The 27631-nt window shown below is 39.2% G+C and overlaps 2 protein-coding genes across 3 annotated transcripts in view; one reads left to right on the top strand and one right to left on the bottom strand.

Moving 5' to 3' along the window:
• The window catches only part of LOC120556965 (laminin subunit beta-3-like), a 30182-nt gene extending 28166 nt beyond the window's left edge, over positions 1 to 2016 (top strand). For both annotated transcript variants that reach the window (XM_039796892.1, XM_039796893.1), the window contains one exon: positions 84 to 2016. In XM_039796892.1, the coding sequence (XP_039652826.1) occupies positions 84 to 223 (140 nt within the window). In that variant the 3' untranslated portion in view covers positions 224 to 2016. The remainder of the gene's footprint in view (positions 1 to 83) is intronic.
• Positions 1645 to 27631, bottom strand: camk1ga (calcium/calmodulin-dependent protein kinase IGa). The gene is made up of 13 exons (XM_039796899.1): positions 27516 to 27631; positions 25389 to 25500; positions 16974 to 17099; positions 16575 to 16649; positions 14816 to 14954; positions 14389 to 14512; positions 13271 to 13346; positions 12502 to 12614; positions 5872 to 5950; positions 5625 to 5712; positions 4595 to 4935; positions 3713 to 3809; positions 1645 to 3604 (listed from the first exon to the last, which is right to left on the bottom strand). The coding sequence occupies exons 2-12, from the start codon at positions 25472 to 25474 to the stop codon at positions 3746 to 3748; spliced, it is 1311 nt and encodes a 436-aa protein (XP_039652833.1). The 5' UTR covers positions 25475 to 25500; positions 27516 to 27631; the 3' UTR covers positions 1645 to 3604; positions 3713 to 3745.

The raw sequence follows: 27631 nt of genomic DNA, 5'->3' as shown, positions 1-27631 counted from the left end.
CCAGATGGAGCTCTGGTCCTGTGGGGGTTTATTAGAGTTTATTAGATGCGAGGTAACTCCCTGTCCTTTCATTTTATTTTCAGGTAAAGCAGATTCCCTCAACGGGCTGCAGGACGAGATCTTAGCGAAGTCAAAACAGCTTGAAGGACTCGATGCTAAGCTTAAAGACATTTTGGGAAAACTTCAAAACAAAGCCCAGGACCTCAGCACCTGCCAGGGCTGAAAGCCCCCACGCCAGCAGCCTTCCACACCATTCACACCTTCTACTCACTGTCACTTTACTAAAGGGGAAGTACTCCCTAACTCTGGAGTAGGGCTGAACTGGGATTTTTCTGCCAGATATTGAGATTACGATTCATTTTGCGAATTATTAATTTTTTTAAAGTATAGCTAATGTTCAATATTAACAGATAAAACATGCTATAAAGCATTATAACGTGAAACACCATCAAAACTGCTCTATATTCTTAAGGATGAGAACATGGATATAAACTGCCAGCAATAAGTGTTTTTCTTCTAATAAGCATGGAACATTGAACAGTCAAACACAGAACAGTTATCACAAAAGCTAAAGTTATAATAATAATGATGAAACAATTCCAATAAAAAAAATTTTACTTTTCTGTAAACCCAAATTTCTGATATGCTTCAGTTGTATTACAGCATTTAAATGTTAAATGTTACACCAAACATTCAACTAAATATTCTCATTGGATTCATGGCGGTCTTCATGATTAGCAAATGGCATTCTTTCAAATCGCGATTTCGATTTGAAAACAATTATCAGCCCTACTCTGGAGCGCTGCTGTAACTCTTCTCTATAACATTGCACCTCTCTTCTGGCAGTTGTCAAATAATTGTGGGAAATGTAGGAAGTCATTATCTAGGGTTAAATGAGGTAGAAGAGGGACGTCAATGACTACTCTTAGTAACACTAACCAATCATTAATAAATGGTAAATTGACAGTTAATTAAACTTAATAGTTATTTTACTTTTAACAATGAAATGATGCTTTGTAATGTTTACTTATGTTAGTAATGTTTTAAATGTTATTTCATCATTAGTTTAGTTTAATATAAAATAATCTGTTCATAAATTTAGGCTATGATAAATAACTTAGTCAATGGTTAATGATTGTTTTGTAAACCATCTATAAACATTTGTATTTGTACTATTATAAAGTTACAACTAATGCTTATAATAATTATTTAATGATTAATAAGTGGTTTATAAAGCATCAAGTAACAATAATTTGGCCCCATGAAATCTCTGTTGGTGATCTATAAAAGAGATGAATTTTTAATTATTTGTGCACTAAAAATATCTATCTAAAAATGGGTATAGATGCTTTACAGAGTATTTATTAACTATTAACTTGCAACTTTATAATAACCATCCAAATGATGTTTGACAGTTTACAAACAATTTCTTAAAGGTTTACAGATCATTTGGTGATCTTTAACAAATTATAACATAAAATATGATAGTGTGCAACAAAACTGTTCAAATAACAAATTATAGCATTATTAATAATTAGTAAACATGAATAACAGTAAAATAACTATGAACTAAAGTTTAACTATCAATTTTCCATTAATAAGTATATATATATATTGAATATTAAAGACTAGTGAATAACAGTGTCATTGTAGTGGGGGGTTACTTTAATGGTTCCATTTACATCCACATGTGCAAATACCTTTTGAAAGTATCAATATTATCACAGTATATAAATACATTTCAATATTTGGGCAGAAACATTTTGATATGAGTTCGTCAATATCATGTTCATCATTTAGCATTGAATCTAGAAAAAAAAGCACAGATTGTGACTTCTAGCAAGGAGCCACACAAAGCTTTAACACAAAGCTTTATTTTTCAGCAGCAATACCTTCCACTGTGAACATACGACTGTGCTGCAGAACTTTAAAAAGGGTGAATGTTACATTATTTATTTTCTGTTTTGCATCTTTTGTTTGTGCAGAATCCACAATATTTAAATAAAAAAGTGTTAATACTTTGATGTATGTCTTTAAGCTTCATGGAAGAGGCCAACATGTCATGACACTGTAGCTATGCATTCATCACAAGAGACTGGTTCCTACTTGCTTGAGAAAAAAATGCAAAAAGAAAAAAAAACATGTATGTCGCTACATTTGTGAATTCAGAATGCTTCATGACATCACTAGTGTTGGCAGCATCTTTACACCATCTCGTGGCACTTGGAAGAGTACAGCTTATGTAAATATCATAGAAAACACAGCACATTGCTGTGTGTCAATGACTCCACCTCAAAATAAAGTTTAATCTCATAAATACAAAGAACCATCTTTGTGTAAAGTGGATGTATAGTCCACCAATGTAATCCTGCATAAATGGAAAAATAGTAATACATGTCTAAAAATCTGCCTGCAAGGTCCAGTCCAAACACTACAGCTGAAGGTACATTCCAATATGTTGTTATAGTGTTCAACAGTACATATAAAAAGACATACAAAGCATACAAATGACACAACTCTGAAGTTTCAGAGTCTTAAAAAGCTTATCAGCTTTATAAAAACGTATAAGCCATTGGAATTCAAAGTCCAGCCACACAACTCAAAAAAATTATTATTAATGCCAGGTGCACACTAGAGGATATTTTTTCTTAACCGATTTAAATGTCAGATTTAACCGATAATAAATATTTTAATGGTAAGAATTAACACACCCGATGATTCAGTCAGGATCACACACTTGGTGTTTAAACTAAACTGTTTCAGAGTGGCAATCAGGGACTTGGGATCTCAAAAAATCTCGCGTGATCATACGTGACTTCAGAAGAAGGGAAAAAAAACATGGAGGCGGACTGTCGTCGTCAGATGGTTGGAAAAAAAGGACAACATCAAACAAGCACTCATACAGTACTGTTGCCATATTTCCACAAGCTTCCACAAGCTTTTCTGCTGTCCATCTGGCTGGGGAGACAAAAGTCCTATTCTCGCTGTTGGCTGCCATGTTTCTGTTCTGCACAAGTATGCAACCTCCGTTTAGTGATGCTTCCCAATCAGCTCGCTGTCATTGGCTTTTGCGGGTTCCTGCTCAATATTCCACCGCTGTTCCTCTCACACTACAGGAGCGGGGAGACTCCAATCCAGTCGGTAACATTAAGAGTGTCTGTAAACCCCTCACACTATAGGAAAACGGGAACACTGTGTCGAGAGGGGCAAATCAGACCCCAAATCTGTCTAATTACACTCTAGTGAGGAGCCAGCATTAGCTTTCACATTGCATATGTCACTATTCAAAACAAATGCATTTTAATGGAATTTAGTAACATGTTGACAGTAATATACAATACATGATAATAGTTTTAAGAGAATAAATGTCATCAGCATAACACAAGACACAGAATTCCTGCTTGTGTCTGTTTTAATGCAGTGTTATTTAAATATAAACAGTTAAAGTGTTTTTTATAGTGCAGATGCACTGTGTGTCTCCGTCAATGGAACATACGTTCTGCAGCAGAGAACAACAGCAGACATGACAAAGCCGAGCAGCAGATGTCTAAACACCTTTATATCCAGAGGGATGCTGCTGAGTGCCGTCAACTCAAGAGACAAACTAAAAAAAGATAAAAAAAATAAAATAATGTATCAATTACAGGATTTTTTGAGTCAGAAATTTGTTTAGTCAAGATCTAAATTCCGACTAAGAGAGATTACTTTTTACCTGCATGAGATTCAACTCAGGTTAGCCAGCCAATCACATGACAGAACACACTCCACTCTGAACTGTCTGGTCCTTCCTCTGAGACACAGCGTCCAGGCTGCAACACATCACACAGCCAGGATTATAGATTCACCCAGAGAAATGCGCAACAAACAACTAGTTGCACCAATCTCAAGATATAAATAGACTTTTTAAGCATTTGAACAATAATAATATATACTTTGTCAATACAGTTCTAATAAAAATATTCAATCTCTATGACAATTATTACTCAAACTATAAGTATATTATCCACTGCATTTAATGTAAATACAAATAATGTGAAAATAATAAATACTCTTGAAATATTTATTAAAATACTTTCAGGACCAATAGCTTACCTCTGAAACAGATACAGTATAATCCCTTGTGGGGTACCTTAAGGCTCTATTCATGGACCGCAGCTATTTCTAATTTACATAAATGATCTCACATATGCAACTGATGCAATATTGCCAATACTTTCTGCAGATAATGTTAATCTAATCATTTCATCATAATATAAATTTAAATGTTACATTATAGTATGTCCAAAGTAAACACATATCTGAAAATAGTTTAAAATAAGTTTTACTTAAAGATAATCTAATTTGATATTTTTTAACTTCTTAGAATTTGGAAAGTTAATTTGACAACATGTTCAGGGGTGCCATCGGATGATGTACTCTCATGGGAGAGTCAAATTGGCTTTATTATTAAAATAGTAGAGATCTCTTTGCCAATTTACTTTACTGCCAATTTGTAGCTATATTCATCCATTCCTTAATTACCACAATATTCTATCAACTTTTTTTCTTATATTTCTAGTAAATCTGGCATGCATGGTTTTCTAGCAGCTCTCACCTCTTGGACGGCTTGAAAGGAGCATTGATCTCTGAAAGAAAATTATTGACCTCTGTTGATTTTTCAACAGCTAGAGCACTGCCAGGTTCATTTTCACTGGCTCTCAGTGGTGGACAGAGACCTCTGTCCGACTCAGGATTACTGCAGGACAGATGATTGGCCACAAGAACGGGATTCCCATTTGGGTCGAGGGCATCAGCCTCATCTTGACAGGGTCCCAGCACCTCCTGGTCATACTGGAAGGTGGACTGTACTATGATATTGGGCATGGGAGAGGGTTCAGTGAGGGATAACTGCTGTTTCTTCATGTGGTGGACTACTGAAGCTGCGTTGAAGGCTTTCTGTTGGAAATACCCACACAAAGAGAGAGGGTTATACTGCTACTGCCTGTAGGGCATGACACATCTGTCTGAATTCGTAAGGACAGCCTGTCTTAAACATGTCTCAGTTGACTTTATATAACTGACTGTGCCAATAATAATTTACTTATATTCAAAGTGTTTTTACAGTTTACAGCATTTGGCAACACTTAAAGTACAGTACGTGTTAACACTTGACATTGTATTTGAAGTTTTAGCTTCCAAACCATTTTGCCCTAGATCAACTAAGTAACTTTGTAAAAAAGACTAAGTAGTCTTTTTTAGTATAAAATACTTTCCCCGTAGGCTTTGAAGGTGGCTAATAAAACACAAGGAGTTTTTTCCCTTATAGAGAAGAACAGCTGTGGTCAATTCTAATTTACATTTACATTACAATGTAATTATGAATGGATGGTGAAAAGTTGTCATAGTGTAAAAAATATATTAGAATACTATTAGAATATCCATAAAAACTTCTTAACCCACTTCACCATTGTTTGTCAATCTGCTCAGTATGTTCCAAATGATTATATTTAGCTAAAATATGGCTAGATACACTATTTGTTGGTATCTTGCATGGTTAGCTCAGCTAATGTTGGTTGCCCGTAACTAACAAAAGCAAATGTAGTTGCAATATAAAGTAATCCATGAAACAACAGCAGTGCACATACCTTCCATTTGGATTTGGCAAAGTTCCTCTCCATCTGTTCACAGACAGACTGATAAATGTCCAGATCTTTAGCTGCATTTCCAGCAATCCTGCAATCAAGTCACTGGCATTAGTTTGTGTGTGTGTGTGTGTGTGTGTGTGTGTGTGTGTGTGTGTGTGTGTGTGTGTGTGTGTGTGTGTGTGTGTGTGTGTGTGTGTGTGTGTGTGTGTTTGTGTGTGTTTGTGTGTGTTTGTGTGTGTGTACTTACCATGGGTGTCTGAGTGCCTGCTCGGTGAGGAAGCGTTTGGTGGGGTTTTTCTCCATCATATTCCTGATGAAGTCTTTGGCTGTTGAGACATGGCATGGCCATCGGTTAGTTTCTAATTAGAATGCATTACTCTGATCTGCTGCAAGCATACAATAACACACCTTAGGGCTTTGACTTTTGCCCAAAAAAGTTTGTTTGTTTATTAATGTTAATATTCAAATATATTCAAATATTTATTAATAATATTTTGACCATTAAATGCCTTCAATAAGACCTTTATTTGTATCAAACTTAAGTTGTATACTGTATCTTCTGCCCACCAGAGGGCAGTGTATCAGTCAATGTCAATAGGCAGGCAATGATGTTTTCAGAAGAAAAACACACTGCCACAATGTTTTTTTAAATTAAAAGTCAGACTCTGGATTAAACACAAACAGTATGCTTTCGACAGGAAGTTCGGAGCTTTCACCGTAGCCTACGTAAGTGGTCTGATGTTTATACTTGTGCGCTGGTGTGTGCGTCAAGCCGGCGTGTGTGTGTGTGTTAAAGCCAGGACACACCGACCAGACGGCCGACCGTCAACAGAAAAGCCAGTCGAAATGATCAGTCTCCCCGTGTCGGTCCAAAATGTGCCACAGAACACACCAAAGAGACGTAATACGCCTCCATAACAGCAGGCGGCGCTAATCTGTATTGTTGCCCAAAAAATGAAAACTGGCAGCTGATTGGACAAACACATCACTTGGGTTTGTTTTCTCCAGAAATTCAAAGCCAGACTGTCATGGCAGCCGTTCAGAATACGATCTCATATATATTTTGAGAGACTCTAGTTACGCTCATTCTGCTCGCCATTTCCGGGTGAGTCCCGACTGCCCTGCCGCCGACTGAACATGTCAGGTCGGCCAAAATGAAAGCCAACAGCCCCCCAGACTGACGACAGCATGGGACACACCGAACAGATTTGAGTCACTGACCTCGCCAGACTGTCCAACGGCCAATTTCCATGTGTTGTGGGCTTTAAAGTGCTCATATTATGCTTTTGGGCTTTTTCCCTTTCCTTTATTGTGTTATATATATTTTTTGTGCATGTTATAGGTTTACAAAGTGAAAAAAGCCCAAAGTCCACCCCAAAAGGGACTTACCATGTCCAACAGAAAACACTGTTCACAAACTGCTCCCAACAGCTCTATTGTAGTCCAGCCTTTACTTCGGAGACAAACATGCGTCACTTTGTAACACACGTTATAATGCTCGCCTAGCTGCTGGCGTGGCACGCCCTCATACTCTTCTTCTGACTGGCTAGTAGTCCTTACCTAGCTAGTGCGCATGTGCGACTCCCAACAAAGATGGAACAGAAGTGTGATGCCTCACTCGGTAGCTAGAACGGAGAGCTCAACACACAGGGTGAAAAGAGGAGCTGCAGCAATGTGTAGTATATTATTGATTATAAATATTTTTGAGCATAATATGAGCTTTAATTGAATGTAGTCGTATTATTTTCTGTATAATTGTGTGTTCTTTATAATATTAGGAGCCCATTGGGGTTTCTGCCTCTTCCTGCACTGTACATACCTTTGTTTTATCTGTCTACCTTAAAGGGGTGATAGAATGCAAAACTGATTTTACCCTGTCATAATTGAATAACGACAGTTCGGTGGGTAAATAGGACATACATAGAAGCTCAAAATCCCATTGACACCCCTTTACTATGAAAATCTCATATTTTGAAACTGCCGCTGAAAACGGGCGAATCTCAACAAAGCTGGAAGTTGACGTCAACCTCCCAAGACCTGTAACTTTGTCACGCCCATGAGTGTATTAAGAGAACGGTCACGCCCCAACATTTACATAGGCTACACAACTGACCTGAGATCAAGTAGTCTTCTGAATCTAGGTCGCGCAGATCTCTGCTATTCCATTACAAAATTTACTTCTGAAACTTTTTTATGCGAGAAATCAACTATGTAAAGCTCAAATATGGGCCGCTTTACGAAAATGGATGGCTAATTGCAAATTTTGTCCGACTGTGTGTCGGAGTTCAGTGGCCGGTGCTGCCTGTGTTGTTGCCTCGCCGCCTGGCCTGCCTTCCTTCACAGAACCCGGCCTGCTATGAGGTACTTGGAGCTCCGTCACGGCTGGCAGCCCACAGCACTCCATACCCGCGCAAAGTCACCGTCTGTTGGGCTAAAGGACAACCAAACGCCGCTGCTCTGAGAGAGCTCCAGGGCCTGCAACTCCTCTCTTCCTGCTAGCTAAATGCCCGTTGTATGTGAGTGAGAGCGTGGTCAGCGAGCTTGTTACGGCAGCAATCTCTTACCAAAGTTCCAGTTAATTTTTTAATGTGTGTAATTGTAATGTGTTGAGTTATTTAAACAAACGATTGGGGAAATAAACGCTGCTTGTCCTGTAGTCTCATCGATAGAGCCTGCGGCTGGATGTATGAGAGCTAGCCAGCCTCCTCTTAGAATTCCTCTGAAATTCACAAATATTCATTAACTTCAAATCGGACACCCTTGTTAGCTTTATAAGACATTTAGCTAGATGTTGTATACGTGGCGTGACAAAATTCTAACTGTAAATATAGTCGAATTACGCCGAAAATGAAGCTAACTATCCGTGATCTGTAGCTACAAATCACGGGCTACATCCAGCCGCAGGCTCTAGCAATGAGACTCACGGACAAGCGGCGTTTATTTCCCCAATCATTTGTTTAAATAACTCAACACATTATAATTACACACATTAAAAGATTAACTGGAACTGTGGTAAGAGATTGCGTAACAAGCTCGCTGACCGCGCTCTCGCTCACATAACTAGCAGTAAGAGGGGAGTTGCAGGCCCTGGAGCTCTGTCAGCGCAGCAGCATTTGGTTGTCCATTAGCGCAAAAAAACAATGACTTTGCGCGGGTATGGAGTGCTGTGGGCTGCCGTGACGGAGCTCCAAGTACCTCATAGCAGGCCGGGGTCTGTGAAGGAAGGCAGGCCGGGCGGCGAGGCAGCAACACAGGTAGCACCGGCCGCTGAACTCCGACACACAGTCTTACCAAATTTGCAATTGGCCATCAATTTTCGTAAAACGGCCCATATTTGAGCTTTATATAGTTGATTTCTTGCTAAAAAAAAGTATCAGAAGTGAATTTAATAAGGAAATAGCCCGATAAACAATGTATAACTTTGCAGTGTCTGAAATATGAGACCTGCTGTCGAGTCTCCCATCTCTATGTAGTTTGCTCAAACCAATCAGCACGTAGCTCATTCTGAATATTCATGACCATATCATATTTGGAAGAAAAGCTCTTGTTCCAAATAGAGCCATATTCACAGGGTAGTTAAGGGCCTAATAAAATAGCATTCGGGCAATTTTCAGCCCAACCAATGTTACATACCCTATTAGGAGACCTTAAAGTGATGGTTCGGAGTAATTCACCCTAGGGTCCTTTGCACCATGACCTCGAGCCAAACACCCCCCCAGAAGCTTTTTTCACCTGGCTCGAACATTGGGAGAGTTAGCTAGAGTAGCGTTATCAGCTGAATAGCTTAGCGCAGGGGCTAATGGACCCACGTTTGTATCTTGTAAGTTACCCCACTAATAATGCCCGAAATGATACCAAACGTCTACAAGTAGTACAAATAGGTTATGCTCTCATAAAACGATGGATTGGAAAGTTTGTAAGTACACCAGAAGTTTATGAACACTTGCCTGCTCTCTTCAGCTCTCTGTTGCTGCTACTGATGCTGCTGCTGCTACCTGCAGTTAGACGAGTGCTTAGGGCCGTCTACAAATTACTACACCGAAAAGAGATACAACAAAAATATTTATTAATTTAATGATTAAATAAGGTAATGTCTCCAAACTTACCTCAATTATTACTTGTCTCCTGCTAGTTATACTACAGCACTTACTTAAAAAAAAAAGTTAAATTAAAAAATATTTTTGTTGCATTTCTTTTCGGTGTTGTAATTTGTAGACGGCCCTAAGCACTCGTCTTACAGCAGCAGCAACAACAACAGCAGAGAGCAGAAGCAAGCAGGCAAGTGTTATTTACATAAACTGCTGGTGTACTTACAAACTTTCCAATCCATCGTTTTATGAGAGCATAACCTATTTGTACTACTTGTAGACGTTTGGTATCATTTCGGGAATTATTAGTGGGGTAACTTACGAGATACAAACGTGGGTCCATTAGCCCCTGCGCTAAGCTATTCAGCTGATAACGCTACTCTACGCTAACTCTCCCAATGTTAGACCCAGGTGAAAAAAGCTTCTGGGGGGGTGTTTGGCTCGAGGTCATGGTGCAAAGGACCCTAGGGTGAATTACTCCGAACCATCACTTTAAGGAACAGTGTAAAATACCCTATATAATCATTCTATCACCCCTTTAACAACTTTGAAAAAAGAACACAGACATGTAAAGTGCAAAGTAAAGTGCTGGTCTGTGCAGACTGAAGCCCATTTACAGAAAAGTCCATGCTTGTGTGTTTAAGGGACATTGAGCCTTGGATAACAGCAGGTATAAAGGAGAATTTGTTACATAATGTTAAAAAGTGTCCTTTCCGTGACCATTATATATATATATATAAATATATATATATATATATATATTGAGGATGAGATGACCCCCTGTTAAAAATATTTTTTTCTCACATTTTTCTGCAGTTTAAAGTTCTTCAAGTCAAGACATGTACCACAATACAATGCTCAGATTGATCATCTTAGTAAGAAAAGACAACAGGACCTTTGCCCTCTGGCCCGTCTTTGAACATGGCATTGACTTTTACATGTTCATTTGTTTGCACTGTCCCTGTGTTTCTGCCCATTTGGACAGTACAGGCCAAAAGTTTGGACACACCTTCTCATTCAATGTGTTTCTTTATTTTCATGACTATTTACATTTTAGATTCTCACTGAAGGCATCTAAACTATGAATGAACACATATGGAATAATATACTTAACAAAAAAGTGTGAAATAACTGAAAACATGTCTTATATTTTAGATTCCTCAAAGTAGCCACCCTTTGCTTTTTTTGATAACGCTGCAAACCCTTGGTGTTCTCTCAATGAGCTTCATGAGATAGTCACCTGAAATGGTTTTCACTTCACAGGCGTGCTTTGTCAGGGTTAATTAGTGGATTTTTTTCCCTTATTGATAAAAAAAGCAAAGGGTGGCTACTTTGAAGAATCTAAAATGTAAGACATGTTTTCAGCTATTTCACACTTTTTTGTTAAGGACATAATTCCACATGTGTTCATTCATAGTTTTGATGCCTTCAGTGAGAATCTACAATGTAAATAGTCATGAAAATAAAAAGGAAACACATTGAATGAGAAGGTGTGTCCAAACTTTTGGCCTGTACTATATGTTTTAGCCTTTCTGGTGAAGCGGAGTAATGTAACAGTGGGTGGCAGCACTATGTTGATGCTTCAGCTACACAACTAAAAATAAAACAAGAAGGGAAAGTAAAAACTGCAATGTAATGGTTTTAAAATATCTATCAGCCCTTTGACATCTCCTCTCCATCAGTACAGTATGTTCACAATCCACAAATGCTCTAAATTTCCTTTTTTGTTGTTTTTTGCATTTTCATTCTGTTTTTTACTGTTTTTTTGTTCAGTCTGTCATTCACAGAACGAATTCAGTCCTTTTTTTTAGAGGACGTTTGACATGTCTCTAAATGCCAGCAGATAATCAGGCAAGTGAGAACTGTCCTTGCCCATTTTCTAACTACGGTATTTATATCTGACCTAATCCGAACAGGACAAGCCACTTTAGATGAGGATGATGTAAGTATGATGTGGGTAGGTGTGCTGTCTATATTAGGTTAAGCTCTAAGGAGATATATATATATATATATATATATATATATATATATATATATATATATATATATACATCCTGATCCACACTTAGCTAACACTGAGGTTGATCATAGTAATGACACTATATTTGTCACATTTCCTTAAACAACCACAGCTGGATTAAAGTCTTTGGAGGCAAGTCACCTTCCTCCACAGCGCTGTGGAGGAAGGTCAGGCAATGCGAGACTAGATGCATGCTGATGTCATCCTGTACAATAACATGACACTTCTTGCTTCCAACACACCCTTTTCAATAGTGCAACAGTGCATGCAATTTCATGGAACTTTTAAAATAATAAATAAAAATGTGCAACAAAGTAACAGAACAAACAGAAAACTTATGCTAAAACTATATGCACTATTTTAGGGGAACATCTGGTTCTTTAACTGCTAAATTTTCCACTTTGTTCATCAGCTAAGTTCTAACTGTGTCTATCAGCTGAAAACAGCTGCATGCTGCGTCCCAAAATTAAACTATGCAAGTGAACCAGAAGAGTAACGTTGCAGGCCAGACAGATGTAGAATGAGCTGAAACTCCCCATAAAGTTCTGTAAAACTGCAGATTGAGCTAATCATTCTCTGTTGACGTTTTAACATTGTCATTTGATTTAGTTATTATAAAAATATTGATTATAGCCACGTTGAGTCTGGCTCAGGTCCTAGACTAAATCACAGTCATTTGGATTAGCATCAAAGCAATGCATACGAATGAATACAATTCCAAAAGAGAAAATGTGACTGAGATGTGAAATGTTTTCTGCTGTTTTCATACCTGACTCAGAGATGTCGTCCCAGAAAGGTGAATGGAAGGCGTACTCCGCTCTCATGATCTTTGAAAACAGACGCGTCTCGTTCTTTTCAAAGAATGGAGGGTAGCCGCAGAGCCTGCAACACAGAGACAAGGAGCTAACTCAGCTAATCCCGTTGTAAATCCCTTACATCTACGTTTTGAAACATATTTTTTTATTTGCTATGACTCTGGTTATATCAAACTGATGGAAAAATGATGACAAAGAACAACAAAGAAACGTTGATGTATGTACTAGTGCTGGGACCATATGCTTTTGTCCTGATTCGATTCTTTCACCATACATGGGCGCCGATTGGATTTGTATTGCGATTTTCATTTATTGCAATTAGATAGTCTTGAGTATTGCGATTTTCTTTTCCTTTAACAAAAACAAAAGTTGAATAATGCATGTCAGTCAGTCAGTCAGAAAAAAGAAAAATTAAAAAAAACATAAAATTAAAATAACAAAATAAAATGGAAATAAAAAATATAGATTCTGGGTAAAAGAATTTTTTAAATCGCTGCAAAAAAATCACGATACATACCATTTTCAACCCCCCCCCCCCCAGTATTTACTGCATAACCTCAGGGTTCTGACATTTTGGTTATTATTAAAAGTAGACTTTCAAATGTAAGCTTATAGTGGGATAAATAGCTCCAGAAGTAATCCACCCTCTCAGTTCACCAGTCTGTAATGACTAACAGTCATGTATTGTGCTATGTTAATGTTAGAGGACAGAAATGTACTCACAGGATGTAAGTGATAACTCCAATGGACCAGCAGTCCACTGCTTTGCTGTAGGGTTTCTGGGCCAACACCTCAGGCGCTGTACAATGACACACAATAGTAATGCAGGTACGATGAGCAAGAAGTTCAAAACTGATTACTTTTACCATGGATGTCCTCGAGTATTTAAGTTTCTATTATTGTGATAGAGGATCATCAAAGTTCATCTGTGTTGTTGTTGGAGTTTAAAATGTCTCTACAAACACCCCTGCCTATACCTGCCAGCTGCAGAACGTAATAGATTACACTGTGAAAATGTCAAACACAATTCCTATGATGATTACTATGATCCCGTAATTTAGTCTTGAATATCTTAATCTCTTCACTTGATGGCAGATGTTTATATCACATATGATATTATTAAACATTTCAACTACAACAACTCCCACTGACATTCATATACAGTTTAAATACAACAATCAAACACCTTCAATGTGTCATTATGACAATCTGTACCTTTCAGCTGCTAATACATTTGATACATTTGAACATAGTATGATAAATTCCCTCTGATTATAAGCATATGGGCCATGGACGACTGGAGACCAGGGTGGTTAAAGGGGGACCGGAGGGAGAGATCTAGAAGAAATCAGATTCTACTGGTAAGAGACCCCAGGGATGACCCAGAGCACGCTGGAGAGATTATATATCTTATCTGACTTGGAACTCCCCCCCCCTAAGGAGGAGCTGGAAAACCTTGCTGGGTATAGGGATGTCTGGACTACCTTACTTAGCATGCTGCCACTGTGACTCGAACCCAGATACGCAACAAGAAAATCGATGGATGACTGGTCTGTAAAATCTTGTCCTTTTCAACTATTTAATTAGCATGCGCGCTGTATGTTGAGCTACAGCCTCCGCGACCCGACCCCGGATAAGTGGATGAAGATAGATGCATGGATGGACTGTATAATGTAACTTCAATGATTCCTTTTAGTTTTCTGGATTCATTTTCTTTTTGTCATCACCACAGGTACACCACTTACACAACAGTGGATTGTAATTTACATCCTTCTCAGTTGTGTTATTTAAATGTACAATTGTACAGTATATCAGTTATAGGCCCGTCCCCAATAACTCACCAACATATCCTGGTGTACCGCAGGCTGTGGACATCATACCATGCTCCACTGTCTTAGACAGACCAAAGTCACTGACCATGATCTTAGCATTCTCATCTGTATTATAGTACAGCAGATTCTCAGGCTGCTCAGAGACAGAGAGAGAAAGAGAGAGAATGGTACAAAGTAAAAGAAGGGAGAAAAGAATGTACATTTAATTATATGATTGTTTATTATTTAAACCTAAAGTGTAATTTAATTAAAGCATACACTACTTCAGAAAAAAAATCACAAAAAATCAGCTTAAACTTCTTTTACTACAATTTGTTTTGGTAATTTGGTCATGTGATCATTTGTGTGTGTGTGTGTGTGTGTGTGTGTGTGTGTGTGTGTGTGTGTGTGTGTGTGTGTGTGTGTGTGTGTGTGTGTGTGTCTGTGTGTGTCTTACTTTAAGGTCCCTGTGTACAATGCTGTTCTTGTGCAGGTAACTGACAGCCTGCAGCACCTGTTGGATCACTGTGCTGGCGTCCTTCTCGGTGTACACCCCCTTGTCTAAAATGCGATCAAACAGCTCCCCGCCTGACACCCTGCACGCATGCACACACACACACACACACACAAAGAAAATCATCAATGTTTGTTTCTATCTTTCTCTGGGATCTTGTTGCCTTCTTTAACCAATTTGGCTAACTACTTGAACAAAGAGTTCTGCTGAACAACAATGTGGGCGTGTACAAATCCACTTTTGCTAGTTTAAAGGTCCCATGACATGGTGCTCTTTGGATGCTTTCATATAGACCTTAGTGGTCCCCTAATACTGTATCTAAAGTATCTTTTATATAGACCTTAGTGGTCCCCTAATACTGTATCTGAAGTCTCTTTCCCGAAATTCAGCCTTGGTGCAGAATTACAGCCACTAGAGCCAGTCCCACAATGAGCTTTCCTTAGAATGTGCCATTTCTGTGTTTGTAGCTATTGAGGAGGAGAGAGGGGGGGGGCAATGTGGAGGGTGGGGGTGTGGCCTTGACCAACTGCCACTTTGCTCGTTTGAAAGCCATGATGTCTCTCTCTGGGTGGGCCAAATTCTCTGGGCGGGCAAAGCAGAGAAAGGGGAGATAACCTTGCTCCTTATGACATCATAAGGAGAAGATTCCAGATCAGCCCATCTGAGCTTTCATTTTCTCAAAGGCAGAGCAGGATACCCAGGGCTCGGTTTACACCTATCGCCATTTCTAGCCACTGGGGGACCATAATGCATATTAATGTTAAAAAACCTCATAAAGGGAAATTTTCATGCCATGGGACCTTTAAGGGTGGAAAAAAGGGTCTCTGCGGCAGGCGCATGGTTCAAAGGGGTTGTACTTAGTGTCGTCATGAGTGTCATCTCCGATTCCCTTTAAAAGTCAGGCATGTTTGTACCTTGGCGCATTGCTATTATGATGGTGGATTTGCTGAGCAGGAAGGAGAGATTCTCAGGAGAAGAAACTGATCTGCTTGTGCGTGAAGTGAAAGCGCGTGAGCAGTTCATATCATAATAGTATTTTACATTGTAATATTTGTACATTTTACTAATGCGCTGTTAAAATAACAATGAAATGCTGCGCTATTTGACTTTAGACCAGGTTTTCAGTTGGTCAATGGCGCGATCACTTTCTGCTGCCTCAACATAGCAATACGCCAAGAATGCACCTGAACACACCTCCCTGTAAGACCAGCCCGCTGGACGGGAAATTGACAACTGCATCAGTCTTAAACTAGCAAAGATAGGTGCAAGATAGGGCCCTAAACCTCATATACTGTAGCTTCAACGAAGAGCTGGAACAATCATATTCATACACATTCATACAGAACGTATTAAACTCAGTCAGGCAGTGTAGAATAAGATGATTATTCCAGGCTTAAAGCTACAGGGGAAACAAATGGGGAAAACTGTATGTTAAGTGGTTTATTGCCATTATAGAAAAGACGCAGATGTACAATATAAAGCTGTGTGATTCTGTCAGTGGATTTTTTTAATAATGTTTCTAACTTTACAGTGACTTGAAGGTAAATTTAAGAAGAAAAAAAAAACAAAGACTTCTAAATGCACTCTTATATAAAAGAAGCACACTTACTGTATATGGTTGTTGTTATTGTAAGATTGCATTACACTCAATAGTAATAGTAATAATAAAATGTGATAATGTGATAATAATGAGTCCACTTACAGCTGCATGACCAGGTAATAGTGTGTCCGACTCTCATAGAAATCCTCCAGTCCCACTACGTTCTCATGCTGTATCCTGAAATAGTAAGAAATAGGTTGAGGCGTCACTCAGTGGCAGTTGTAACAGGCTTACGGTGTTGCGGATGCTGGCTGTTATCCTCGGCCCTGGTAAACTTCTCAATCAGAACAGGTTGTTGTAAAGGTAAGAAGGTGCTACACGTATAATCCAATACAATTAAAGAGTAAGTCAATGTTGACTTCATATGGCAGAAAACTGCTGCTGCTCTGCTCTCTGTTGGCTAGAACACAATGGAAATCACCTGTGTGTGTGTGTGTGTGTGTGTGTGTGTGTGTGTGTGTGTGTGTGTGTGTGTGTGTGTGTGTGTGTGTGTGTGTTTACCTTCTCAGTATATTGATTTCATTTTCAAGGTTGCTATGAGCAAGGTGTTTCTTCCTCAGACATTTCATAGCGTACAGTTGTCCTGTTTTCTTCTCTCGCACCATAAAAACCTCTGAAAATGACCCTCTGCAAAAAAAACAGTAATGACAGAGTTAATGAATGGAAATTGGTCTGTGGAAACGCTCAAACATAATATCGAAAAATAGAGGACACAACTATATGTTGTTTGTATTTCTTCATCCATCTATACAGGCCAAGGCAATAGTTTCTGTTCTGGTTCAATATTCCTTTACTTCAACACAGAGACATGAATGTTTCAAGGATGACTTGACTACTAAGTAACTAAATATGGTAGTATTCTGCAAATACTACCATACTTCTCAACAAAACAAAAATCCAGTCTAGATGGGTCTACTATTAAAAAGCCCCTGAAACAACTGTGGACCTCTGATGTGACCCCAAAATGCAAAGATGATGTGACCCCAAAAGTGCAAAGGCATTAGATTGGTCGCTTTAGGGCACATGTGTCAAACTCAAGGCCCGTGGGCCAACACCGGTCCCTCGCAAATTTTGATCCGGCCCCCATATCAATTTAGGTTCACAATAAATTTTGGTCCGCCTAGTTTTTGTCACTTTTTATGTTTTTGTCGCTTTTTTCGACGCTTTTCCAATTGTTTTAGGCAACGTCTTCGACATTTTTGTCGACCAAACTGTAAACTCTAAGTGAGACTATATGAGACAATAATATAGGCAATAATACAGTCAAAGATATTTGACTTTTTCCATGAAACAAAAGCAATAAACTCAACATGTCTGGCCCTTGATGTGATTCTCACTTTCCAGTGTGGCCCGTAGTGAAGTTGAGCGTGACACCCCTGCTTTAGGGTAACCAGAAGTACTGTAAGATGCATCACTTCTGTAAGGTTTTATTTGTTTTAAACAAGATTTGAAAGTGTTAGACAAAGTTCTATTTCGTACATGCTAATCAATCTTCTTTAACGTATTGTATTTTGTCAGGTAAAAACTAGTCTTGCATTGCCAGACCCTCCTTCCTCCACAGAGCTGCGGAGGAAGGTCTGGCTAGTCCACACAGCATTCCGGGATGACAGAAAAACTTGCTCTGGTTTATTGGCATTTCTTTAAGCCAATCACAATCGTCAAGGGTGTTGCTAAGCGCCGGACGGAGCCACGGTGCCTCTGCAAAATAGTCTCGGGAAGCAACTTGTTTTGGTGGAACACGTGTACGTTCAAAGGTTGTTTTAGTCGTGCAACAGAAAACTCACATTGGACAGATAGTCCAGATAGCTGTCTGGATTTATCCTGCAGAGATCTGAGGAGCAGTTAACCATAGTTAATAAGAATAGAATTACAACACATAAAGAGGAAGGTAACATCCATCCAGCCGAAAAGAGACATCCAGCGGAATATCCAGCAGAACGAGAGCAATCTCAAAAGTGGAACGTTGTGGATATAGACTAGGTAAAAAATAGCTAAATAGTCTTTCTTGTAGTGTGTTTGGTGTGAAGGAAATATTAAGCTGCATTACTTAAAGGGGTGACAGAATGATTATATAGGGTATTTCACACTGTTCCTTATGGTCTCCTAATGGGGTATGTAACATTGGTTGGGCTGAAAATGGCCTGGTTGATATTTTATTGGCCCTTATGCATCCCTGTGTTTTGGCCCTATTTGTAACAAGAGCTTTTCTTCCAAATATGGTATGGTCATAAATATTTAGATGAGCTGCGCGCTGATTGGTTGAGCGACTTGCCATACGCACATATTAGAGACGCGCGCTGATTGGTTGAGCGAATCCCCAATACACATACATTAGAGAAGCGACAGAATCTCATATTCCAGACACTGCAATGTTTCATTACCAAATTCACTTCTGAGACTTTTTTAAGCGAGAAATCAACTATATAAAGCTGAAATATGGGCCGTTTTACAAAATTTGATGGCTAATTGCAAATTTGGTAAGACGTGTCGGACTTTAGGAGCTCCACACAGTCTGACGAGAAAGCGGCAGCCTGCTGGGCTCCATACCCAGGGCAAAGTCACCCTTTGTGGATACTGCACTACAGCTACACTGTCGCCATAACTAAATTATATTTACAGTTTGAATTTCGTCACGCCACTTATATTACATCATTCCCCAATGTCTTATAAAGCTAACCGTTGTGTCGGATTTGATTTTAAGGCATTTTTATGAACGCAAGGCGTCTTTGTAGGACGAGCAGCTGCTTGCTATATGTCCCATTCATTACAATGGGGAAATATCGCAGCTTGCTCACTTTCGCATAACTAAAGTATATTTACAGTTTTAATTTCGTCACGGCATGAATATTACAGGTTCCTCAAGGTCTTACAAAGCTTAGCTAACACTTGTCCGATTTCGGATATCAATTGAATGTATTTTTGTGAATGTCAGAGTTAGGAGGAGGCTAGCTAGCTCTCATTGATGGACTCCATCTCACCGCGGCTCTATCAATGAGACTCGCGGACAAGAGGCTTTATTTCCCCGATTGTTTGTTTAAATAACTCAACACACATACCCATTATAAGATTTACTGGAACCTGCGGGCTGCGGTAAAAGATTGCGGGTAACTAAGCTCGCTGACACGCCGGTCAGGGTGGCGATGTAGCAACCCAGGCAGCACCAACACCTGCACTAAACTCCGACACACAGTCGGAGAAAATTTGCAATTAGCCATCCTTTTTCGTAAAGCGGCCCATATTTGAGCTTTATATGGTTGATTTCTCGCATAAAAAAGTTTCAGAAGTGAATTTTGTAATGGAATAGCAGAGATCTGCGTGACCTAGCTAGATTCAGAAGACTACCTGATCTCAGGTCAGTTGTGTAGCCTATGTAAATATTGGGGCGTGACTGTTCTCTTAAGGTTCCGGATTTTGAGATGCTTGCGTAAGCAACTCAGCTTTGTTGGGATTCACCCGTTTTCAGCGGCAGTTTCAAAATATGAGATTTTCATAGTAAAGGGGTGTCAGTGGGACTTTGAGCTTCTATGTATGTCCTATTTACCCACCGAACTGTCGTTATTCAACTATGACAGGGTAAAATCGGTTTTGCATTCTATCACCCCTTTAAAAATACAGTATATATATTCTCTGATTGACATTACATAAAGTGGAAGTTGGCCTGTTGGAGAAGCTTGTTCCGACCCCTCCCTTTTCTGCCTGCTGTTGGCTTCACTGGCCTTCCTGCATGAGCTGGCAGTTCGGGAGGGTTAATTAGCTAATAGGCTGACACCTGGGTAGGCCTCAATCCAAGGCTTTATCTACATGCAATGTCTCATTGTGTTGGTCTCTCTCCTAGACTCAACATCTCCTGGTTGGTATTTCAGGTAGAAGGTTTAACAAACTCTGAGGGCTAGATTTATCAAGCCGTTTGCGCCTGTTTCCAGGCGAGGCTGAAAATATTTTTAACACAAGAATCACACTTTGTCAGTGAACACAACTTAATTTAGCATTACAGATCAAGCAGCCATGCAATATTAGAGTTACTGGAAGAAATCAAAGATGAAACTGAATCTCCCACTCAGCGTTCACATTCCATTCCAGCAGTTGTTAAACTCCTCGCTACATTACAAATATTGGCATCAGGATCATTTCAAACAAAGCATCAGCAGTGGGAATATCGCAGTCTGCACTCAGCCATATCATAGCACAAGTACCGCTTTGCTACAGCGCAATTTACGGTATAGTGGGCGGAGAAAGACGCTGATTGCCTGATGGGTGTCAGGGTTGATAAATACTACGCAAAATGTGGAAGCATAGCGTGCGCTGTTACCGAACTCGCATAAACAGACGCAGCGCAAACTGCGCTAGTGTTGGTAAATTAGGCTGTGAGTCTAACCCAGATGTGGGCTTCTGCAAAAGAGAGAGAATTTGCGTGGGAGAAGATTGCTGCTAGAGTAAATGCGTATATTCCAATGTAGTGTATATCATATTTAATCATAAGTATAGCCTAATATTACTGATGAAATGGTATTTAACCTATAATCTATTTCATTTAGGTGCAACACTGCGGACGAAAAAGTGCTACGCCTACTAATCCCATTCTGAGGCTGCAGCACCATCATTAACAGAATTATAATCCATAAACTTTTATTTCAAAGGGTTTACATCATTCACCTGCAATACTGTGGAACTCCTTTTAAAAACGTTTAAAACACGTTTGCGATCGAGTCACACTCTTCTGACGGCGCTTTGCTACAGTGGCTTTACTAAAATGCTCCGCATCACCAATGTTGTGAAGACAAATGCCGTTTGCAAAAAAATGTAATGCGACACAAATAATCTGCTGGGATGTAAGAGCATAGATGGGTGGCGTTAGTGATATGAGGACGGATAAGGTTAGGTAGCCTAGGGTACATAACTGATAGACTGGGAAGAAAAACGATACCACTCAAATAGGAAGTTATCTAAAAATTTAAATGTCGGGGTTTCAATATCCTCTCCCGACATATAACACCCTGCGAAGTAAAACAGCTTCTTCATCAACGGGATCGTCGACAAAAGGAAATGCCATGTTTTGAGAAATAAAATGTTTTATAGTCTGCCTAACATGGTTAATAAACCAACATAATTTTTCTTTATTCATGCCGATAACAAACTGCGCTAAAATGCGCCTGATACAGACTGAATGAATGAATGAGGAAATGAGAGAGCGCTGTGTCAGAGGGAGGAGACTGAGAGAAGAAAACCTGCTGGCGACCAGGTTAGGTTCATAGGCTCAGTTACCATAGTAACAGACTCTGAGGTGAAGTTACCTCTCTTTCTGAAACGAAAAACCCAGAGTTTCCTTCATCTCAGGGTTAACAAACTCAGAGTTTTCACTAAACCTGCTTTCTGAAATACCACCCTGGTTTTGGGTTCATTTTGCATATGGATGTATGGAAACTGCAACAAAAGTTTGTTGCAGTTTTCATACATCCATACGCTCCTCATTCATCCACTCCGCTCACCACTGATACTATTTACTCACCACATCTCATGTTTTTTGTTAATAGTTAGTGAGCTGGTTTCTGACACTATATAAAACCATATGAAACATTGTTATATAATATATCCTCTGGAAGAAATCTGAGAACATAAACCTCTTTTGTGTTCCTAGTGACAGTTTGTTTTAGTGAAAAATGTGTTCCTAAATTCATACCGTCTCCTAAACGTTTAAACAAAATATAGATTTTCCCGCTCTGGATGAAGGGAAACTGCCGTTACTTAGTTGACACAAGTTGCTTGTGTGCTTCTTTGGCAGAAAAAGGTAAGTAACACACCTGACTTCTAGGGGCCGTGAAGGCACGCACCTCCTCCTAGGGGGCAATATTTTTCCCCCACCAGTTTTCCGGAAAAGTCCCGCCCTACTGTGCTGTGATTTGCTAGTACTTGTTGCCACGACGCGTCCTTTAGATTGGATGCTAGCTGTGATCGCAGCAAGTTCAGTGCTTTGTGTGTGTGTTGTCAGTCAGGTAGAACAGCATAGGCCTGATGTCAATACCTACCAACCTTCAATTAAAGAACCACATAACTTGAACCTCTTGAAGCACATCTCCGATGAAGACTGCCGTCAAAAATCAGTCTAAACCAGGGGTGTCACACTCAGGTTCATTACGGGCCACAAACACACACCTGCTTACACCACATCCCTTCATATAGCTTCAGTACACTCATCCACAAATACAGTCAGTTAGACTCTAAAGCCTATAATGAAGTGGTGCTAGGATGTTCCCACACCGCTGTTCTGACATAATGCTCAAGCACACCACACACACACACGCGCGCGCTTAACTCATTCGCTGACGGAGGGCTTTAAGCAGCTTTGAAAGCTCTTAGTAAGCAATACCTACAGTTACCTTAGCAACCATTTGTTACAGGTCATTGTACTGACAGAAGGAAACCTGGTCTCACTACATTTCTGGAAATAATGCAGATAAAGCAAATAACTCTATCTGAGCAGGACAGGAGAGAAATACAGTTGTCTTCTTGACCACTTACCAAATTTATTTCAAAGACCATACCAGTGTTTTTGCAAGTTTTAGGCACTTGCTAATCTAAAGTGGATGCAAAGTTTGGATTATTTTGTTGCAATTATTTAATTGCACTCCAGCAAATTACTATTTATCTTCCATAACTGGATAGTGTCTTTTGTTGGACCCTTCCTGTCATAACTGGTAAATTGACTTTGACACATAGATAGAACACAGAAATAAGTAGTAATGAAACTCGGTTACCATACCAACTGTTACTGTTAACTTTACCAACTGAGCTAAAGCAAAATCAGCTAGTGTATCTTACAGTTCTTTCCGATTGCTAAACGACAGTGGTCACAACTGAAGCCACATGTGCAAAACCCTAACTACAGTCTGCATTACCAACAGTCACCTGAGCTAAACAGTTCACATCACCTGCAAAACTCATTCACACACGTCTCAAAACAGGCTCAGTGCAGTGAAAACCTTTGAACAACCCTTACTGAGACAACACACACCGTCACTCAGAACACACTGAGAGTAAAAACACTAGCATCAAACAGCAATACAGAAATGACAGATTTTCATCTTCACAGTTTCAATAATGTGAGTGATTTTCCACTAACTAACATTTAAGGGAGGTGAGAGTCAGACCATTCGAAACTGTTTACATCAGCGTGGTCTGGTGGTTGGTTTCAACACAGTAACTTAAATTAGTTATAAAAGTTGTGTGCTATAGTAACAAGTACACCAATTCAAGTCAAGTAGGTGCTCGCATAAAAAAACAGCAGCAAATCTTTGTTATGGTGGCCTCCATGTTTTCACACACCTGATGCCACAGTTGGTGGCAGTCATGCAACAAGTTGTTATGCCAAACGCCTGAGAGGAAATAACTCTTAACGCCAGCGGCAATCTATTCATCATTCAAGAAGGAAAACCAATTATGTAAACCGTTTATGAAACATAAAAAAAAATATAATCAGCCAGCGGCAGCCACTCTGCTTCACTCTAACGGGACGACAGCGGAAACGGGGGGTGGCTAGGTGCTCAAAGGACCCCAAAAGTCTACGGCCGGCCCTGGCCAGGAGTTAGGCAGAGTCTAGTCTATGTTGACGATGTTTAATTTCCGGAATTGCTCCGGTGTCGCCGGAAATTCCGCCGGATGTCCCTCATTTCGGCCACATGTCCGTTTCCTTCCTTTTTCTTTGTGTTGGCGTTCTAATCTCCGGTGGATTTATGAGGACTATGGTTAACTGCTCCTCAGATCTCTGCAGGGTAAATCCAGACAGCTAGCTAGACTATCTGTCCAATCTGAGTTTTCTGTTGCACGACTAAAACAACTATTGAACGTACACATGTTCCACCAAAACAAGTTCCTTCCCTAGAATATTTTGCAGCGGCACCGTGGCTCCATCAGGCCATGACGATTGTGATTGGTTTGAAGAAATTGCCAATAAACCAGAGGAGGAAGGTCTGGCAATGTGAGACTAGGCGGAGTCCGACACTGCCAAGTTGGTGATGGCCGGAGCCACCCACTGAGCTTCACAATGACTCCTCAGAATACTATGTGTGGCATTCACGGAGTCTACGTCCATGTTTTATACATTCTATGAGTAGAACATATGAGTCCTATATCCGAAATGATCAGAGCACTATTTACACAACGTGTTACAAATGGAAAACTTCCATCAAATAAGAGCATGTTGCACTTCTACTACTCTGCACAGTTATAAACCATATCCTCTAGGGTTAAGGGGTGAAATCAATTATTTTTTGCGACAATTTTTAAAATCGATTCTTTTCCCCAGATACAGTGTTTTTTATTTATTTATTTTTACCAATGATTTACCTAAATATTTTCAGTTTGTACAGTACAGTCGACGGCGACTACATCATATCCGTTTCCAGCGAAACAGAGCGAAAGAAGAAAATCCATGTTATGTACTTTATAAATGAAATAAATGTCAGACTGACTGACATGTGATGTGCATTCTTTTTAGAAAACAATTAGTTTTTAGAAATGTCTCATGATATATTGTCTCTAGAAATGTATTATTCAACTTTTGTTTTAGTTTTTTCACAATAATTCAATTCAATTTTATTTATAGTATCAAATCATAACAGAGTTATCTCGAGACACTTTACAATACAATACACAATACACAACACTTCTAGAATCGCAATGTATGAAAATTGCCATAAAAATTCAGTCGGCCCCCATGTATCGTGAAAGATTAAAATCGGGTCTAGACCTACTCTATCTGTTAAGTGTCTTGAGATAACTTTTGTTATGATTTGATACTATAAAAACAATTGAATTGAATTAACTGGCTCTTGTATGCCAGACTAGTCGTTCTCTTCTTACACACAGAACAATCGCCATTTCTTTCTCTCGTCTGATTTTACTTTCAACAGCAGTACTTACGATCCCATTTTTCCTATGAAGTCAAACACTTCCTTGATATTACTGGTGCTTTTCTTCCAGCTGCAGATGATCTCCTTCCGCCCCATCTTGGCTCTGACGTTGCCGTAGACTCCTGAAGCACAGATGACATCAATTATTTACATTTCTTATGGGTTTAAAAACACTGAGACATCCTCATGCATCAAGTTGAGATTGGCAGGCCGCCAGTGTGGATTTAAAAACCCAGAATGATTTTAATTTGATCAGTATCACATAAATATGTGTCTCTTCTCAACAAAATTCTTGCACTCTTGAGTACTGTGCACCCACTTTGACATGTCTCTGTCCCTTACATATAAAAGGGCTAAGCTAACATTTAGCACTCTCATTCTGTGAATTTTTGTATGAGTTTAACATATAACTGAGTCAGTTGAGTTACTTTTATGTACTTTATTTATACCTTTCATACGGAAGAGGATTTGGGCCACATTTGAAAATTGAATTTGAGTTCTGAGTTTTAAGTCAGAATTCTGAGACTACAGTCAGAATTCTGACTTATTTTTAAAAGTCTAAACATTTTAAGTAAAAAAATAAAAGGGAAATAAAAAAGTCAGAATTCTGAGATTAAAATTATAATTCTGACTTTAATCTCAGAATTCTGACATCAAACTCAGAACTCAAATTATTTTTATTTTTTTAACATGTGGCCCTAATCCTCTTCCGTACTTTTAGAAGTATCCAAATATTCTTTAACACCTGATATAGCAGGGTGCGTCCCACCATAGGGCTGGCAAATCCGAAAACACTCACATGAGTTATTTTGGGAACAGTAATACGGATTGTTTTGGAAGACACTCACAAATTACCTTCTTCATTTTTTAGGTATGAGAACTTGTTGGACATTTGTAGTTAAACAATTTCCTAATTAGATGCAAACATTCATAAGTCTAATAATAATGACCTCGGTATTTCTAAAATCCTTGCTACAGCCCTGCTCAGATATACCTGAGGAAGGGGGGAGGGGGTCCTACTGTAAGTCCCTGACCCAACCCTTTAAGATGTCACCCCACCTCACTCATGTTCTGCTTACATAAACAGGTGCATGTCCATGACTGAGGTCAGTCCCCGCTGTTTACCCAGCGCATTAGCCCATTAATACCTATCACTTACATAAGATTCCAAAAGGCAGAGGATTAGAGAGGTAAAAAGCAGCGGTTAGTTCATCTTCTCTGCCCAGGTCTGCTGTGGGAACAGATTAGTGGCTGATTCTCTGACAGGACAAAGGTTGGCTCATTGGATAACCCTGGCCTTAAAAAGGCCTTCCAATAATATCTGCTGTAAATGTATGCACCAATATTAGATGTTACATACATAAGCTTTTTTTTATTTCTACTTTGCAGGATAGAACTATACTTTGTATTGACTGAATTCTTGACATGATAAATTAAATTACTACATAGAGTCCATTTGAATTTTAATTAAAGTTAAAGTAATTAAATTACAAACAAAGTACAGACTCAAAATTTCAACTTGTATCCATGCTCTTCACTCAGTGGGGAAAAGAGTCCCTTGAATAATTTTTTCGTTTGTTTCTATAAAGCTCTAATTATTTAGTTACCTTTCGGTTCTTCAGGCAGCTGAAACGTTTTATTGCTTAGTCATTATTAACTCATTTAGGGAACCAAGAATTCAAGGGGTATAGATGAAAAGATGATAAAGATATAGCCTACTTAAAATGGCTTTAGCCGTTATGTCCATTAGTGATTCCAAAAAAAATAAAAAATAAAACACCAAAACATAGTACACTGCAGGAAACAAAACTGACAGACAGCATGTTAAAATGTGCTGTTTTATCTAAGCCAAAGTCAAGAGTATCTCCCAAAGGATTCATGTTAGTGTTTTAACGTTAGCTTTGTCCTCGTGCTAAAAATATATTTTGTTATTACAGAAAATCAGCCGTCAGCACGAGCAACCCTGGAGGAAATAAGGTCACTTTGGTATCTCTGATGGTTTGAACTATAAACTATCTATAAATCAGTATGGGAGCATATTTCTGAACAAATACGACTTAATTGTATCTTTACAGTTCAAACACGACACCAAAGGGATTTACTCTAGTCTTAAAAGTGTAATAAAGCTAGCTTTTACCTGACGAGGGGTGCAGAGCTGGGTGACCTGATGTATCCGTCTGAGGTAGACTGTTTCACCTAGGCTGCTAGTCTTCTTCACGAGCAGGGGGCGGGGCCTCGTCCGGTCATGCTACA

The sequence above is a fragment of the Perca fluviatilis genome, chromosome 4 (genome assembly GCF_010015445.1).
Source record: "Perca fluviatilis chromosome 4, GENO_Pfluv_1.0, whole genome shotgun sequence".
NCBI lineage: Eukaryota > Metazoa > Chordata > Actinopteri > Perciformes > Percidae > Perca > Perca fluviatilis.
Note: the sequence above shows the minus strand (reverse complement) of the source record. Positions and strands in the feature narration are given on the sequence as shown.